The 19,199-nt window shown below is 42.4% G+C and overlaps 1 protein-coding gene across 1 annotated transcript in view; it reads left to right on the forward strand.

The window, feature by feature from the left end:
* ARIH1 (ariadne RBR E3 ubiquitin protein ligase 1) overlaps positions 1 to 19,199 on the forward strand; it is a 62,944-nt gene that overhangs the window by 40,548 nt on the left and 3,197 nt on the right. Inside the window, exons 6-13 of the mRNA XM_069797766.1 lie at positions 3,687 to 3,753; positions 4,941 to 5,047; positions 5,557 to 5,599; positions 6,742 to 6,813; positions 14,994 to 15,124; positions 15,223 to 15,280; positions 16,577 to 16,837; positions 17,727 to 17,839. Of these exons, the coding sequence (XP_069653867.1) occupies positions 3,687 to 3,753; positions 4,941 to 5,047; positions 5,557 to 5,599; positions 6,742 to 6,813; positions 14,994 to 15,124; positions 15,223 to 15,280; positions 16,577 to 16,837; positions 17,727 to 17,839 (852 nt within the window). The remainder of the gene's footprint in view (positions 1 to 3,686; positions 3,754 to 4,940; positions 5,048 to 5,556; positions 5,600 to 6,741; positions 6,814 to 14,993; positions 15,125 to 15,222; positions 15,281 to 16,576; positions 16,838 to 17,726; positions 17,840 to 19,199) is intronic.

The following is a 19,199-nucleotide window of genomic DNA, read 5'->3' on the forward strand; positions in this document are numbered from 1 at the left end:
GTACGGTCTGATGTAGGGTGTGTTTTTATGCCCTCTGATAGAAAGCATTTGACCCTCAAACATAAGATTTGATTAAGATGGTATGTTAGTCTGTGTCACTTTGCTTATTAAGTTGTCCAGCTGTAGGATGACTGCTTGTACATGGTGAAGCAGTGAATTCCAAGAGCTTCCTTCTCTTTTATATTGGGTGATGTTATTGCATGAGTAATATCCTTCATAATTCTGAACCTTGATTAAGTTCATTTTAATTCTTCATGCTAAAAAGCGTCTAAATAGAAGCTTATTCTGTTACCTTATTCCTTCCTTCCTGAAGTCTGACTCACTCATTGATATTAATTTGCTGGTTTTTATATCAATTGCTTTCAGACTAGTGATTTCCCATATCCCTCTGCATTAGTGGCTCTATGTTAGTCATGAAGTGTAGGCTGGATAGAACTGGAAGTAGCTGAAATGTTTTCATGCCCTGTTGAGGGGTGGTTTGTAGAGTTCAGTGGGTGGAAACTGAACTGAAGTTGGCATAGTATCTTGAGTGACTTGATTGAGATTTTTGTTTACTGGAGTCTGAACCCAACTTCTGGTGTCATACACTCTCAGCAGGAAATTTCTTGAGTGTTTTCTTGATTGAAAAGTTTGAATAAGCTGTTCAAATAGTGCCTGTAAAGTAGACTAGCTGAATTTGTTGGAGGCTGTGGTGGTAGCAGTAGCAAGGAAAGGATGGAAGAAGAGAGCAGCAGTGCTGGCTTTTATTGTTATGGCTTCTGTTGCTATTGCTTGATATTAGTAGTAGGTCTGACTATCCTTATGTTTTGCTTCATGGCTTTTATAGCACAGAAAACCATGACACTCGGGTGAATCTGCTCAGTCTTCAACTCACATCATGTGCTGTGGGATTCCTCCTTGCCTAGAAATGGCAGAGAGATCTGAGGCCTATGGTAGTAAAATAGCATTTAGTTGGTAAAGCAAACAAGTTCCCTTTTGTCTAAGTAAAACTACAAATGTTTTGTGGAGGTAAAAATCCACCTTTCCTTGATCTTACGGGGAACATTTGGAATGTCTGGGGAAAGGAGGTGCTTTTTTTTGCAAAAGCTTAATGCTTTCCTTTAAAAGCAAAGATGGACAACTGTGGCAATCTTATGTGTGGCAATCTTATGAAATAGCATGAATAAAAATGTAAGCAATCCCAACTGGAATCTGCACCCCCTCCCATGTCCTTAATTATTCTCTTTTTAGGTCGTTTCATTTTTACAAAGTCTCCAGTTCCAGGTTTCCAAGCTACAGGACCCTAAGATTAGTGTGCAATGTATAGAGACATAAGCTTCTTTATCCATCAGAAAATCAAAGTAGATAGGCCAAGTTATTAATTTGCTCCCTTCTCAGTACGTGCCCTCTGCAAGGCAGTACCTCTCCAGGTTGAATTATCTCCATACGAGTCCAAACTTGGCCATTCAGATGACCTTCCTGGATTTGTGAGTATTTAGCTAGCTTATTGTCCATTTTCCATATTACTGTTGAGCTTAAGTAGAAAGGCTGAAGAGAGGGTCCCTTTCAGTTCTTTCAAGACCTTCAAACTGGCTGAAGGTAATCTGTTTCTATCCCCTGTTCACCCTTGCTAATGCTGCTGGTAATTGCTTTAACCTACATGCAAAGTTGTTGATTTCATTAATAAGCAAGGCAGGCTGCCTTTTGTTACTGGCATGTCTAATGGCTGCTGCTCGTGGGTGGCAGCAGTCAGGTAGTAGCCTCTGAAAATCAACGCGCTCTGTGGGAATGGATGGATTTTGGGTTCTGATATGGAAGTCATATGGAGTGCTGCCTCATTTTCAATCTTCCTTTGCATAGTTGCAAATACCGCTGCTGCTGCATCATGTCAGAAGGTAGTAAGGTCTTGAAGTAATTCCTATGGGAAGGTGTTTGACCTCTCACATGATGTGCATTTTTTTTGCTAATTCCACTGATTGGTGTCTTTGAGGAGTTTGTGTTATCAAAATGGAATAAAAATGTAAGGTTTATGGTCTGACAAAGGATTGCTGCCATCTTTGTGTGAGTTTTCGAGATTGTGTGGTTCTGAACTGAGCTGCCAGAAGAGATCAAGTGTTAAGGGTTTTTTTGCAAGCAGTTTGCATTTCCAGCCTGGCTTCTTTGGTGAGGATCCTTCTTTTATAGCTTGGCTCAAGGTACCCCAAAGTATGGTGTGTGGGAACTGGGAATGGGTTTCATCTCTTGATTTGTCTAGTTTCATTTATTGTCAAAAAACTGTAATGTTCAGAGCAAAGTTCTTGAAGGTCTTGACCTGAGCCGTGCTGTGGAAGTGCTGTTGAATGTAGAGCAGGTGAGGTTGCGAACATGGAGTGATCATAGGCAGTTTGGTAAGCAAAAACAAGCAGATTGCATATTCTGTGTGCTCTGGTTAGTTATGGCATTACTCTTTATTTAAATTCCAGTTCCTGATATGTAATACAATAAATTTTTTGAAGTGACATTGATTATGTCTAGAAGCCTAGGAGTAAAAGTGAAATTTATAATTCATGTTATAAGTTTAAATTGTTTTTTCATTCTTCAGTAAGTTTGACTCCAAAATTGCAGGCTTGCCATGGACATGGGCCTGATGAGATGCTTTGTCAGCTGATTTGTTTTATTTTTGCACTGGGAAGTTGGCTGCCCCGTACTATGTTTATGTAATAACCAGCATGTTGTTTGGTGAGGAGCTCCCCAGACTGCTAAGGGCTAGGATTTATGCAACATCACATCATCACATGCGCTGTTCTTTAATGAATGTTGGCATGATAACATGCAGGAGTACACTTAATTTTAGCTGCACCCTGAAATGAATAATCTATTAATTTCAATATTTATATGTGATATGGCCTGTATAAAGCTGTATTCCACGGTATGATTTTAAACAGAAATACTGCAAAGTGGGTATTAGTCCATCTTTATATTTATGCAGAAGACACTTCAGTCATAACTGGAAGACTTATATAAAAGTGCTCACCAATACATAATTTAATTATTTTGAATGTATCTAGGCTGGACAGTCTGCAAATGCCAGCTGGGTTGGTGTGTCCAGGAGAAAAGTGGTAACCATGCTTTTAAAGGATTCCTATCTGTCTAGTTTTATTCTGCTCTCCCACTTCCGAGCTGACTGACTTAGTTGATGTTGTGTACACCCTCTATGATGTTGAATTTAAATCAGCTTTGGTTTTGTGGTAAATAGATTAAAACAACATTAACTTTTAAACTGAAGCTGTAGCATTCCACTGAAACCCAGATAGCATTAGGTCTACCAAAGTTATTAACTGCACAACAGGTGTTCTGGAGCTTTTTAAAGGGATTTGCCACATGTTTAATGTAAATGAACTAATGAAATTGTTTGCTCTGTTTCTTGGGCTCTTCAGGAAAGTCTTTTTAAGTAAAAGTCCCCACACCAAGAGGTTCAGTTCTTTTGAACTGCGTGAGCTTTCTCTATGATTCTGAAGCTAATATTATAAGTTAAATACAGTATTTGTAGTTTTCATAATAATATAATAAATGATCTAACAAATAAATAGAGGACAGGTAAGTACAAAAAAGTACCTGCAAGTGTAGGAGGAATCAAAACCATTCGTCTGTCTTAACTTACTGGCTATATATGGAAAAAATGAGCTTTCTACTACAATAATTATTCTGTGTTTCTTCCCTTTCCACAGGCGTCTGATCACAGATTCCAAGGTTAAATTAAAGTACCAGCATTTAATAACCAATAGTTTTGTAGAGGTGAGTTTTTATTTGAAAATTTTAATGGCTTCTAGGTTGCTTTTGTCTCACTTATGTACCAAACCAGAGAAGTGAGGTTTGTTTGTAGCTGTAGAGCAGGTTTTTTTGTATAGTCTTTCATCAAGTGTGGCTACAAGTTAAAGGCTTTGCAGGGGTTATTTTAAAGCCCTTTTGGTTACAGGTATAGCTGTAGGAAAATATATTAAAAAAATGCACAACAAAAGACATAGAGATATAGCAAGCAGCTGTAAATAGAGAATGCAAGAGTTGTTCAGTCTGTACGTTCTGAGGAGCACTTAATGTTTATAGTTCTTCAATGTTACCTGAGATACTTCAGATTGAAAACCAAGAAATGTTGTAGACAAGAACGTGCCTTAAACATTTGCCATTTGAAGTAAAGCTGCAAAATTGCTTTTAGCAAAATACTAATAGCTTTGCAACCTCAAAATCAAAATAAACTTGGAGAAGGGTGCTTTGGAATATTTTTCCACTGTCCCATTTTCCCAGTTGCATGCATTCAGATTCACTGTAAAGCCCAATGTGTAAGTTGTTACTAGGATCAAGCTTTTGCTCCTTGTTTGAAGTGATGTATGCAATGGGTTTGGATTTGGGGGGGGGGTGGGTTTGTTGGGTTTTTTGTTGTTGTTGTTTTTTTTAATGCAACACTGGAGCTAAGCATGTGTTGCAGACTGAAAGACTGACAAAAGTCTAGCAATGCAGACCCATATCTGGCTCCAGTACAGCAGGAACAGGTGATGAGATGATGTTCAAGAGGTATGAGAAAGCGATGCTTGTAAAAACCTAGTGTGCGTGGTTTGTGAGCAGTTTCAGAAAGGCTGTTGCAGCGGTGGAACAGAGATGGGAGTAGCAAACAACTTGACATGTTTTTTTCAGTGGAAAGCATCATAGCTTCATATTCAAGTATATTCTCTGAGTGAGCTGTGAGGTCAGCAGAAGTCTTTATGCTCCTCATCTTTCATAAGAGGCTCTTTGACCGCGAAGAGTTTACTATCATATTCCTGCTTTCTTTCAGTAGAAAAAGAATAAATGCTTAGATTGAGGAGACAGCACTCATTGCAGAGGAAGGAGTGTGACCGAAGGTCATGGTTGAAAGGATGAAAAAGGGATGAAGGGCAGGTAGCGTCCTTGTGCAGCATCCTTTTTCTATTTTTTTTTTTATTTCATAGTGTAATCGACTGTTAAAATGGTGTCCTGCCCCAGATTGCCACCACGTTGTTAAAGTCCAATATCCTGATGCTAAACCCGTTCGCTGCAAATGTGGACGTCAGTTTTGGTAAGAAAAATCAAGTAAAAGACGTTGATATTGCTTTTTACTTACTACCTTGAAAGTGTATTAGTATGTATTCTGTAAGTCTTTATGTTGGAATGTGGTTTAGATGGTGGGAGAAGCATGGGGTGGGCTTCAAATGGTAAGCCAGCATTAGGTACAGCTGGTTGAAAAGCCCATCACTATGTAGTTGTTGCTCTCTGTGTCTTGGGCCTCCTTTGACATAGAGACAGATCCAGGTTGTGCTGAGAGATGAGTGGTTTTGAGATTAGGTGAGGTTCTTGACTGCAGGCACTGTAGAGAATCAAAATGTATGGAGATAATATACTGCTCATAGAGATTTATACTGCATTGGGTGATTTGAGGGTTGGGAGATCTTTTGACATGTGTAATGTTTCCTTAGGACTATCTTTGGTCTTTCAGCAGAACAACCCAGAAGAAAACTTCCACAGTGTTAACGTAGTTAAACAATCCTCTGCCTTATTTGCTTACTTTCCCCTTTCTTTCACTTACAGCTTTAACTGTGGTGAAAACTGGCACGATCCTGTTAAATGCAAGGTGAGCATGTCAAAGATCTTTTCTAAATGCATGACTTTGCACATAAATTGACTAAACTTTTTCAAGATGTAGAAATGAAGCACAAGCTTTGTGGCTGTTCGCATCAAGTAGCATAGTAGTTCACCTGTTTAGGTCATAGTGTGAGAAGAATTGGTGAAATCATACTGGATGCCTTTAGGATGCCTCAGAGTTGGACCTTGTGAAGGAACAGTGCCTCAGCCAGATGGGCAAATGTCTGGAGGGAGGAAGCTGTTACAGCTGTGACCCTCTGAAGAGGAATGAATGTGCTTCAGGAGTGATGCTTCACTTGACAACAAGCATCCTGTACTAGGTGTTTCTATAGGTGTTTGGTGCTTTGGCAGGCTTGTGATTTGTCGTACTGAAGGAATTAATTTGGTCATGGGACCTGCTGCTGTTGAGTGACTCTAGACCATTTTGTGGAGCTATTGAAAGCTGCAGTCCAGCCTGGAATCCTGTGGTCTGTGCAGAGCTCACGGACAGCCATGTTTCATGCCTTGGGGACAGAGAAGTCTGTGTTCCTAGTAACAAATGCAAGAAAAGCTTCCTTGGGGAGACGGGAGGGAAAATTCACCAAAGGTTTAGCATGGTTTAGCTGACCTTTCCAGGCTAGATGTGGTCAGCTTATTATCTAATGGGGTGCAAGCAGTCTTCTGCTTTTCTTACTTGCATTCGTTTGATAAAGCCATGTTCTCAGTAAGGTTTGTTTTTTTTTTTTTAAAAAAAAAAAAAGGACAGCATAAGGTGAGCATTGCAAGCCTAAGGAAGAACTTGGCTTGGTGTAAAGCTAGGCATCGCAGAGGGCCTGACTGCAATTTTGGCAGATCACTGTTACAACATCCTTATTATTTTAGAGTCCCATGTGAAGTCTGTGTTAGTTGAACTTAAGAACTGCAAACTCATTGCTGAAGTGTTTGTGCTGAGTGATCATGCTCGCTGGATCAGGATGGTGCTGGAGGAAGTGTCTGTAACTAAATTAGTTGCTGTTCGCACTGCTTTCCAGCACCAACATCCCCCCCCATATTCCCATGTGGTTGTGTGTACCTTACCTTAATGTAAGCAGCTGTCTTGGGAAGGTTTACAGTTCTTCTATTTAAGTGTAACTCTTCTTCATTTTCTAACAGTGGTTAAAGAAATGGATTAAGAAGTGTGATGATGACAGTGAAACTTCTAATTGGATTGCAGCAAACACAAAGGTGAGGGTTTTTCTCATATTTTATATAGACTTATCAGATGAAAAGGAGGACAGCCTAATTGCTCTGTACTAGGATTATTTTTTCTGTTGGCATGTCATTAGTTAAGAGCAAGCCTTAAAATCAGTGCACTGAAGTACTCTTGTTTGAAGAGCAAATAGGTGTTACTGCCTCAAATCAGGTGAGGTTCTTCAGGTTAAGTGGAGTTTGCTCTTGTAAGAAAGAGTTAATTGGAGACCAAAAGGAAGCTCAAGTTTTAAGTCTTTGGGCTCCTGTCTGGCACTGATGGCTTTCCTAAGCAAGTCTGTGCCTCACTCCAAGTGTGTGAAACACGTTAATACCACCTGTGGCTTGGTTTGGCTGTGATAATTTACATCTGCCTTTAAATCCCCTGGGTTGGCCTCTTGAGGAGTTATTCATTTCCGCTGGGCAGGATTCCAGATAGAGACTGGCAGAACAGCTGTTAAGATTTTAGTATGTAAATGTCTTCGTTCTAGCTAGCCCAACTTTGCTGGAAACTTCAGCATTCATTCTGTTTGGGACAAATTAAAACAAAAGTTGGCATGGTGGCAAGAAAACAAAAGCAGCAGATGCGATCGGGGGGATTAGGAGCAGACCTGGGTCTCAGAACTGCTGAGCCAGGAGGGTGGAAGAAGGTGGGGAGGGTGTGAGGAAATGGCTGCTTTGTTTTCTTAGCTCTGTTGTGTAACTGGTTAATGGTATTGTTTGCAGCAGTGGCTGCTTCTTTCTGGGGCTGGCTGCGTGTTTTTCATTGAACTGGAATGTTGTGTTATGGTGAAAGCAGAAACACCCATCATGCTCAAATGTACAGTTCAAAACAGGCTGAAATTGTGCAGTCTCGGCTGCTTCTTTCTGTTTTGTGGGCTGAGACTTGTGTGGTCCCTGCTTGGAGGCTGAACGTTGCTCAATAAAGTGAACTTGGCTTTTTCTGAGGTGGGTGTGTTCAAAGATATATTGTGGCTCAAGAACTGAACCAGATTTGTTCAAACTTTTCCTGGTCTTCAGGTATTGCTTGTATTAAACCTGAGGAAGAGTAGCCAAATAGCTTGGAAAGGGCAGAGTGTAAGCACATGCAAAGCAGCTTTTAGCCTTGGGTATCAAATATTTGGGATGTCAGAATGGCCACAGCCCTATTTTGCCTGTGACATAGCCCTCGGGACCCAGACGAGGAGCTGCTGCTGCCCCTCAGGTGTGTGATCTTGGTCATGGCCTTGGGGGTCCCCATCTTCTACCTGCCCCTACCTTGGCATGTGCTGCTAAAGACCAGGATCTGAGCTCTCCTTGCTGGCTTTTGTTACGATCAAATGTTAAACTTTCCCTTACTGTATTCTGTGCCCATTAAAAAGGCTGAAATTATACACAAGTATTTATTATGTAGATCAAACATGAATTATGTGCCACTAATGCTGGCCACTGGAAATAGGAAGTTACTTGTCTGTTTTTCAGACAGGACGATGACTGTTTTTGCAGCTTGCTTGCCCAAAGACTTAAGCATAGACAAAGATTATAAAGTTGGTCCTCCTTTTTTTTTTTAACCAGGATCTAGACTTTGTCAGGTAGGAGCCATGCTAGTGGTTGGGCTGGTATTTAAAGCATAGCTCAGACTGTCAGAAATAGTATTGAATGGCTGGAGTAAGAAGATTTTTTTGTGGGAAACACCCACACAGAGGATGGTGAGGAGGGGAAATGAGTATGGCCAAGCCATGCTAGCATCAGCCCAGCTTATCTGTTAGTTCCTGTAGTCTGGTGTCAGCAGCAGAAGAGCTGTTGTCCTTGAACATCACAGTCTAAGCTACTTCCTCTAACACTGTACAAGATGCTCCTACAGCAAGGAAATACTTTGGAGCCCAGGCTGTACAGCAGCAACAGGAAGAAAAATAACATCAGGGTAATTACACCAGACATTTGAAAAAGCCAGCTGTCCTGGAGTCTTATGGTATCCATATCAACTGAATTAACTGAAGGACAATATTGCAATTCTTCTCTCTCCAAACTGACACTAGACTCAATTAGGGGAAGGTTGGCAGGAAACGTAACCCACCCCTCGTAATGATCTCTGCCTTCTTGCGGGCAGCAAGATGTGGAAGGTGGTAATTTCACACTGCTATAATGATGAAGCACGAGCAGTGCTGGCTGCTGGAACATGTGCAATCGGAGCTTTGCAGCCTCCGGAGAACCAGATCAGCCCAGCGCCACGGGGCTGCCAGCCACCACCTCCTCTTGCCTGAACTGCCTGCTGGCCCTTGGCCAAAGGCATGGAGAAACCCAAGTGCCTGTCTTAACAGTGGCACAGTCCTGCTGCTGTTCAGAGAGGAACCAGGTAAAATCCTTTCCTGCTGTAGCAGGAGGTTGTAGCAATACATTGGGATAGGAATCACACAGTTGGAGTGTGTATACATCTATCCTTATTCTGTCTCTGTACTATTTCTAGCAGGAAAATAGGGCAGTTGTGTTTGTGGAGGGATATCTTGTGCCTTCACAGCTGTTTGCTTCAGTGACTGCAAGTCAGAGCCCAAATTCTGTGTTGAATGTCTTCATTTTGAAGAACCTAGACAGGAATCTGATCAGGTACCATCAGATGCAAAAATCCCCATTTTCAGTGGGGGAAAAACTCTCCAAGTAATTCAGTTGTTACTATGGTCTCCGTTGCTGTTTCTAGCTTTTGAAAAGTGCTTTCTCAAGTCCTCCAAGTGTGATGCTGAGCTGCAGTCCTGTCCCATGTGGTCTCCATTCGGGGAAGAAAACTTCCTGTCTTACCAAGATGAAGGTATAAGAGGAAAATACCAGTCCTCCTGGAATGTGGGCTTGAAATCTGGGTAATCCTTTGCAACAGGAGAATGTGAGATGTATTTGTTCCAGCTTGCCTTGGGACACAGAATAGGAAAGGAAAATTAGGCAATTGTTGTATGAGAGAATAGAAAAGTAAAACCCAGCTGAATTGGTTTGTGCTCACAAACTGGAGTTATGTGATGCATTTTTTGATGAATTATGTAGAATGGACTGAATGAAAAAGAGGAGATTTGAGTAGTGAATTCTGTGGTTTCCTATATAACTTTTTTTATTTTGCATTCATTTATTTGCACTTAGGAGACCTGCACTAAAATCTCTCTACTTATACAAAAGGTACAGCCCTTGCAGCAGAGTGTGCTGGAGTAGATGGCCTTTTAGTTAAAATAAGCTACTTTCACATATGAGTTCAGTTTAACTAAATCAATTTATATTTGAGATAAGCCAATACAAGTTCTTTATCAAGCCTTTAATTCTCAGTTGTCTTGCAGAGAAGGGTTGAATAGTCAAGGTTTTGCACATTTCTTTCTTTTTCAGTTTGTTGTACAAACTTGGTTCTTAAATAACTCCTTTCTTGAATTAAACTAGGCACATTTTAGGTATTTGGTTTGTGTGGCTTTGGGAATAAAGAAACCACATAGATCCATTACTTTTTTTAAGTGGACATTCAAAGGAGTAAGAAATACAGAAAACTTGGGTTTGTGCATTTATTTTGACCTCTTAAGGTGTATCAAGGCTGTCTGAAAGGAGCCTAAAAGGAGGAGGGGAAACCTGTTTCAAACCTGAGTTTCAGTGATGTTAATCTTTCTTCATCTTAAAATATTAAAGGAAGAAGAACAAAGATGCTAACGGTGCCAGTCTTCACCCAAGGCACTGTTTGGTGGGGTTTTTTTGTGTGTGTTGAAGTTAAATTAGTGTTAATGAAAGTTGTTCATCTGATACTAAAAATGCCCCTGCCTTACAGCTTTTGGCTCCTGGCATGTCACCATCTCATTATCTTCTGGGCTAGACAGGGCTTGAATGTCTGATGTATAAAACAGGCAGATTTTCTCCCTCCAAAAAAGCTATTGGCCATTTTTCTCCTCTAAGTGAGATAAAATGGCACAAACCCAGTTCTGTTCCTTTTCAGGTCACTCTGAACATGTGCTCCCTCTGTACATTCTGGAAGTCCTACATTTGTTCTAACGCGTGGAAATTCTGGCAGCCCGCTAGATACTCCCTGGGCACCAGCGTTGAACTTTGGTCTTTCATTTCTCACCAGTGCAGTTTCGTGCCAGAGCTGTGAACAGCATCTTTCCTAAGATGTCAAAGTGCCATCTTTTCCTTTCAGATGAGCAAATATTTAAAATACCCTGCTTTGCTCAATGACTCTAGGTGTTGTCATGGTGTACTGTTTTGTGCTAACGGTAATTAAGTTCAGCATTTTTTTAATTGAAATGCATTAAGAAATCCCTGTGGTGTTTGAAGGTCGTCTTTTTTCTTTTTTCTTTTTTTTTTTTTTTTTAAATAGGATGCTTTATAGGTGAAGGCGTTGCTGTGAACGTGGCTGGGAGGCTGATGCACACCAGTTACCTCCGGGAGTTCCGGAGAGGACTAATCTGTTTCACCTGCCCTGAAATACAAAATAAATTTCTGTTTAGCCTCCTGTTCATAAAACAGCACCTGAGGTTTATGGTGTTTTATGTACATGCAGCCTTTTATGACAAAATAGTTACTGTTCTCCTTTTGCCAGGTTTGCCTGGGCTTTTGTTTCAAAGTGCAGCACGTAAGCACAAGGCAGATTTGTTTAGAGTGGAACAATGTTAATGAGGTCACCTCTGCATCACAGCATAATGGATAACGTGCAGAATAATCTACTGGCTTAGTGATTTGATTTGCTGGCTATTATGTTGTTGCGTAGCTGTAATTCTCAATAAGATCTTCCCTCCTATCCTCCTTAATCTATAAATCTCTCACACTCGCTGCGTTGGTGGCTTGTAGTTGCTGCTTTTTTCTTTCCGCTGGTGTTCAGCATTTCTTTAGTATGTTTTTCTCATGGCTTTTCCTTAATTTTTAATAATATTCAACTTTTACACAACTTCATGGATCTGTATAGTTTACTGTGTAATCTGTCTTCCTTGTGCTTTGCTTGACAGGCATATAAAGGCTTGAAAAGGATGGCATTCTCTGTAATAAAAGGGCTATAATTAGGGTCTTTGTGTTCTAGTTTGCATCACAGGGCTAGAAGCCCTAAGCACCGTGCACTATAGAGGCACTGAGGAGCTTGGTCTCATCCTCAAAAGACAAGAGAGCAGAATTTTAGTGCTCCTAATTGAGCCTAGCTGTGGGTGAGGATGGCCCTGCATCCTGGTGGTGTGGACGTGCCCCACTGCACCTCTCCAGCTTGGCAGGTCATCTGGGAACTGTTTCCCTCTTCTTCCAGTTGTGGGATTTTTCTAAGCAGGGGTGATCACTGCAGCTGTTTGGATTAGCTGTCTCTTCCACTGCGGCATGCAGATGTCAGCATCTCATCAGATGAGATGTGTTTGGAAGAAACTGCACAGCTCTGCGACCACCATCTTCTCTTGAAAGACCATTCATCGTTGTGTGCCCCAGGGTCAGCGTTTGAGTGACAGGGGAGCTGTGTCATGATGTGGCAGGGGTGCAGTGCCACTGTTCGTACATACTAGCAAAGTGCACCATGGCTGATGAGCAGATTGAGCAGGGATCCTCACAGTTGTGAAGGATGTTGATAGATTAAGCCTAAATTTGGGTCCTGAGGTGTTGGTGCAGGATTGGAAGAGGGAGGAGGGCTGCCTGAAAAGGAAAATAGATACTGCACTGGGTACTGTGCTCAAAGGAGAGACCGTTTCTGACTCCGAAGTTCACAGAACTGCATTGACTGACTCATTGGGAACAAGCTTACATGGCTGAGTATCCATCCTATGGACAGCCCAAAAGGACATCTTGAGGTTGTCCCTCTGAGAGGGCCAGCAAGGGAGCTACTGTGCTTCATTTACTCTGTAGTATGGTTACTCTGTCTGTAGGACAAACACAGGTGATGGGGATGAAAGCAGGTCTGGAAAAATCCCCTTATGTGCTTGCTTGCTGCTTGAACCTATCAGAGTAACAACCAGCCCCCAAAAACCTGAACCAAAACAAATAAGCAGCTGGCTAGCATGCAGTGTACTGACAGAGCATGAGGATGGGAGGAGAGGTGCAACTGCAGAAAGAAACATTCCTCAAACTACTGGAGTAGTTCCCCAAATCTGAGGGATCTTTTTACTTACACGATAAGCTTGGTCTTCTGGTTAGAAACTGAGCTTTGTCCTCTTATTCAGGCTAAGCCCTAGTTGTGACCTGTTGATAGTATGGGAATGCTGCCCTTCTTGGCTGAACAGGAGAGCAGCGCTCTCCAAACAGGTGCTGTAATAGCATCTCCTTTCAAAGGAATGGCTCATGAAAACCTTGCTGGTTGTGTGAGGTGTTGCTTGTTTCTGCCCAGTCCTTAACCCTTCCCCTTCAGGATCAGGCAGTAGGTCCAAAGCAGGACTTTGATGAGGAAGAAATGATGGCAGTACTCAAAGTGGAGTGCTCTGCCATTGCTGTGGAGACCAGAATCATGACATGATTTAGGTTGAAAGGGAATGTCGTCTTGTTTGGCCCCCAGCTCAAAGCAAGGTTAACCTCAAAGTTAGGGCAAGCTGCTGTAATGAGCCTTATTTTTCATTAGTGCTCAGGTCTACAAAGCTGCAATCATCAGGAAGCAAAACTAGCTGAAAGCACTTCAATTATGTTGGCCGAAAAGAAGTTGCAGTCCCTCATGTCTTCTTCCCCCTTGTGTCTTTTCCCTTGTAACCTGCTTTGCCTTACTGCAAACTTCCCTCCCTGCAGTGGGAAGCACCATGTCTGACATCTGGAGACTACATTGGTCTTTTGCACCTTCTGAGCTATCTTCTGAGTACGTCGGTGTGCAAATTCTCCTGTCTCTTAAAATACAAATAGGCAAATTCATATGAAAATGTAGTCGTAGTTGGGACACTTGGAGTGGATGTACAAGAATGTGTTGGATTGTCCTACATAAAAGTAGCAGCTATAGACTGAACATGTTCCTTTATTGAGAGTTTGTCTGAATGCCAGAATAGGAAATGGTTGCTCTGGTTAGCAAACAGCAAAGACATGTTCCTAACTGGGGAGTGGATTTTATACGCTTCTGATCCAAACACTGCAGCTGATTGTACATGAGTGTGCATTATTTGTTTGGGTATGTTTGTTATTGCCTTGTAGATAAAACTGGCTTCTGCAAAAACTTCATAAATGCTGGTGTGGTTGTATGATGAGCTGGACTGCGGAACTGATCCAGAAAAAAATGCTTTTGTTTTATTTCTGGGGCTTTTTGCTTTGTACTTGCTGCTTGATTTTAACCTGATGCATTCGTTAGCCCAGCTCTTGTGCAGCTGCATTGTGTCCTGGCATAAGAGAAGTGCCACGGGGACAGGAACAAGTGGCGGAAGAGAGTTGGACTGGTTTCCTTTGCTCGTAGAGGCAGCTTAGTATATTCTTGCAACCTTGGCTTTGTGTACTTATTGGGATACTACAGAAATAATCTTTTATGCTCTACATGAGTTGAATATCATTTTAGGAAGTGGCCATTTGCTGCTGATGTATGAGAATATCAGTGTTATTAAAAAAAACCCTATTCCCCAAAGATTTTCCTGTGCAGTGCTACTTTTTGATGTTCTTGTATTTGTCAAAGGCCTCACACCTGAAAGGGAAGCCCCATGTGGGCTTTTGTAGAAGAGACTTCAGTGAGGTGTCACACGAAGGGAGGGGGGAAAAGGAACCTGATGGGAAATGTGGAAATGCCCCAGGAGGAGAAGTGTCTTTTTAGCTGACAGAAGCTTCTTTGAAGCATGATAGATACTTGCTGCACGTTTTCAGATACTTTTTGGATGGCATTTTACAACTGCAGGTGTCTTGGATTGATAGCAGCATGATATCAGCTCACCATTAAGCTTTTTTCAGTTTGAGTGCTGAAGTGGACCAAACACTTAATGGTGAGGAAAGCCAGATGCTTTCCCCTGGGCTGTTACAGACCATCACTACTGCTGTGATTTTGGAGAAAGTCATGAAATTACCCATCCAGTGTACCACTGTGATAGCAGCATAGGTAAAATGTGTTATTCCTTAGGGTTTTTTGCTATCTAACTGCTCCGATTTTGGAAATATTTTAAGGCCTGACTTGGAAGAGGATCTCGATGATCAAAGGGAAGAAGTAAATCATGCATTTCACTTGACATGCTATCTCTTACTGCCACGGGAACCCTTCTAACTTCACAAGACTGTTGTGGGTTCTGTGCTTTCCCTGCTAACAGTGCTCTCTGTCCGGTGAATAGGAATGCCCAAAATGCCACGTCACCATCGAGAAGGATGGGGGCTGCAACCATATGGTCTGTCGGAACCAGAACTGCAAAGCGGAGTTCTGCTGGGTGTGTCTGGGCCCCTGGGAGCCCCATGGATCTGCCTGGTGAGTTCAGGAGTGTGCCTTGCTGGAAGGCAAGGAAGCCGTGATGCAAACAGCATCGATTTGGACTCAAATATGTGGAATCGGTGTCCCTGTTACAGGTACAACTGTAATCGCTACAATGAGGATGATGCAAAGGCAGCAAGGGATGCACAGGAGGTGAGTCCATAACCTTTGGTGATAAGGGAGATCACCAACCCTGTGGCTTGCTTTCTGTAAACCTATAAATCTGCTCTGAAGAATTTCCTGGATTTGGGACAAGTTCACCCGCAGCTTTGGACTCTTGCTTCATGCCAGGAAACAAAACAAAACAAACCCAAAATGTTCAAAGCCACTTTAACCCAATTTAAAGAACATCTTAACTCAGTTGTCTGTCATGCTGCCTTGCCTGTTTTCTAGCAGCTCTTCACATGAAGTCATCGTAATGCTGTTGGTCTGAGACAACAATCCTCATGTGCTTTGTAGAATGCTCTTTACTACAAAATTCTTAATATGGATTCTGAGGTATTTAAACACAGCAGACCTTTCGAATGTAAATAAAATAGACTGCTGTTGTTCCAATAACTGTACTTGGAGGCTTGACATAAAAGAAATTGCGGGTAAAGTTGCAACAGCATTGAACTGTTTTGTGAATATGAATAGAGCCAAAATCTCTTTAATGGGGAGGGATCGCATGCTGTGTGCTGCAGCTTGCAGAAATCCATTTCCTGCATCTCTGTTGAAGTACTGTCACAGCCAAGAACTGAAGTATTTCCTGCAGCCCCTCCTCCTGCAGATAGGGGTGACTTTGGCTGATATGTGCTACCTTTGTACATCCACAGCATACAACTTTAACCATGCCCATGTTGTCATTTCCTTACAACTGATCTGTCAGTGAGAAGAAAATAAGATTAATGGCTGTATATTTAGTCATCTTGGTTCTCTTGTACTACTTAGCACATGGTTTCTTTCTTCTGCTCTATAATCAATATGGCCTAGGCAACCTAAGGTTGCCCCCTTAACACAAGCACAGTAATTGCTTGATTAGAATTCCTTATTAGCCAAAAAAAACCCCCCCAAAAATCTGTTTCTCACTGTTTGTCATGATACTGGAAGCATTTAAGTCCTGTAGCTTGAATTGAGAGGCTGAAATTGGAGACCGATCAGGCTTTAGCAGTAGGGTTCTAAAAACTTTCAAGCTTGGGAGTGAGGATGTTGTAGCTGTGCTAGGAAGTCCCCTGCATGACAGTGAGCTGCCGTGGGTCTGGCCTCTTGTTTCCACACAATGTCAGGGTTAACAGTGCCGCACAAAGCAGCGCCATTTAAGTCTGGCCAACATGAGAGGAGAGGAAACACCTTTGGAAAGGAAGCTCGTTCTCAGGGTCAGGAAGAACCTTGTGATGGGTTTACTTCTCTTGCAGACATTACTTTGTTTTAACTATTTGTTTTCTTTTTCCCTAATGGGAATTAACACAGCGATCCAGAGCAGCCCTGCAGAGGTACCTGTTCTACTGCAACCGTTATATGAACCACATGCAGAGCCTGCGCTTTGAGCACAAGCTCTATGCTCAGGTGAAGCAGAAAATGGAGGAGATGCAGCAGCACAACATGTCGTGGATCGAGGTGCAGTTCCTGAAGAAAGCAGTTGACGTCCTCTGCCAGTGTCGTGCCACACTCATGTACACTTACGTCTTTGCCTTCTACCTCAAAAAGAATAATCAGTCCATTATCTTTGAGGTAGGAGAAAACGTGGTTGTCAGGAGCTCAGATTACAAAGCTAAGTGAAATAGAGGTTTAATGCTTGGAGAAGCTCGTGTCCCCAAAGTGAGTCTGTCATAATATTCTGTTGTGCAAAAGTTAGAGGCCCTGCTGGGCGTTGTGTAGCATTGTCTGCTGCAGGAGGAAGTAGAGTTACAAGATGCTGCCCTCTGAAACAAGAAAGGGAGCAAGGTTCTGTCCTGAACAGGCAAAGAAGGTATTAAAGCTTAAATCTGGCATTTTGACTTTCCCTGATGTTGGCTTTTTTCCAAGGGCACTACAATTAAAATTGCAGTTGAAGGTCTAAACATCGAAGTGCAACCTGCCTCACAAGCGAAACCGTTACTTATAATTTAGAGCAGTCCTTTGCTGGTCTTCATGCAGAACCTAAGCAGGATGCTTCTGTGCTGCATGCTGAGCAAAGGGGCACACAGAACTACTGAGCAGTAGTGAAAGCTGTGCTCTGATGCTGCTGTGCATGTACCAGGAGTCAGTAGAGGCTTTGCCAATCCTGGTTAAAAAAAAATAAGCAAGGAACAGAATGGGAGATGAATTGCCTTTTATGCACTGCTACCACTAGTAAGGAAAGGATTTTTTTTTTTAGGCTTGCAGGATATTGCGGATCGAGGAAGACATAAGACTTGCTGGTAGATATGCAGATTTTCTTCTGATCAAATGAAGAAATTTCAGCTTTTTCAATCTTGATGCTCAGAGCAGGTTACTAGAGTGTTACACGGTGCATATCTAATCCTGCTTTTTATTTCACTACTGATTTTACTTGGATTGAAGAAAAAAAAAATCTCTTCCTTCCACCCCCACCAAACTCTCTTTTTTGGTTTTTTTTTTGTTTGTTTTTTTCTCTTTGCAGAATAACCAAGCAGACTTAGAGAATGCTACAGAGGTGCTTTCTGGGTACCTTGAGCGAGATATATCCCAAGATTCGCTGCAAGACATAAAGCAGAAAGTACAGGATAAGTACAGGTTTGTTTCTGAATAATCCTCTATCTCAAAGCTGCCTGACTACCCATATTGCCATCCTGTGTGACAGGTAGTGGCATGAGTACTTGCCAAGCTACAGTTTTCTCCAGAGTCATGTCCCTGGGAAGCTGTTTGCTGTTCGCCTTCTGCCATACATTGTGATCAGCTGGTTCCTGGGCATCTGAGAACAGCAGCAGCGGTGTCCTGTGCCAGCCCCTGAAATCATCAGTGGTGAAGCCCTCACGCAGATGCTGGCAGTGTGGTTTTGTGCCCCTGTTGGGACCGGCAGTGTGGTTTTGTGCCCCTGTTGGGACCGGCCCTCGGGGGAGATGACAGTCTGCAGGGAGAGGCTCCCAACTCTGCCTTGCATCTGCTCTGCTGAGCAATAGTTAGAAGTTTCAATCGCGTAATGGAAAAATCTTGTGACCAAAAGCAGTGGCTTTTCATATACTGCTGTTCCCGCACAGAAGGCACATGTGGGAATGGCCAGGACTGAGATGGGACCTGCACAGTGAGGACCAAAAAACAAGGGAGTGACTGTAGTTCCAAGCTGACAGCTTTGGCCTAGGATGAGTTGCTGTAAGAGAGCGATCAGCTCTTATTTATCTGTTGGGTCCCTTTGTGCAAAAAGTGGGTGTAGAAAAGCTGTCCTTAAAGAAGAGGGAGAGCAACCTGCCCAGCTGGGGAGGAGAGCAGAACCACTATGGTTCAAGTGACACGAATGCCAATGGTTTTTACAGTCCCAGGGGATTTGCTTCTGCACAGTGGAAAAATACAAAGCTGTAAATGTGGATGAGTCACAGGATTATGGCTTACATTTTTGAGGCATTTTGCCAAAGTCACTGAATTTGTTATGCCTAGCTTGGGGGGGGTGGGAGAGGAACCCGGAGTAGGGTGAGCTGTAGTGACTAAGGGACTCTGGGGAGTAGAAGTAGCTGTTAAGCTTTGGTGGGCCTGTGGCCCATTCTGTTGTAGTCATCCAGTCCCAGCCATGCTGCCAAAGACCATGACCTACTCTTGAGACATTTTGTAACTTACCCTTTAAGGCCACCATTAAGTTGGTATGTCAGACCAAGCTGCTTGTTCACTTAAGTCCTCTGAAACTGGATGCTCTTCTAGGGATGGTAACAGCTATCCAGAAGAAATTAAAACCTAATATAGCCTGAATTGCCTGAAAACATAGTATCCCAAACCTACCTTCATGTTTCTGGGAAGAAAGTATGCATCTGTCAAGCCTGCGCAGGTCTCTAATTAACTAGTTCAGTCATGTCTTAATCATGTCCTGCACGGTGCTCTTTGTGTACTGGTTACGGTGTACCGATGCAAGACTGGGACCAAGGGTTATCGAGGTGGGTTTAAAGAG

This window comes from Haliaeetus albicilla, chromosome 12 (assembly GCF_947461875.1).
Source record: "Haliaeetus albicilla chromosome 12, bHalAlb1.1, whole genome shotgun sequence".
NCBI classification, from domain to species: Eukaryota; Metazoa; Chordata; class Aves; order Accipitriformes; family Accipitridae; genus Haliaeetus; species Haliaeetus albicilla.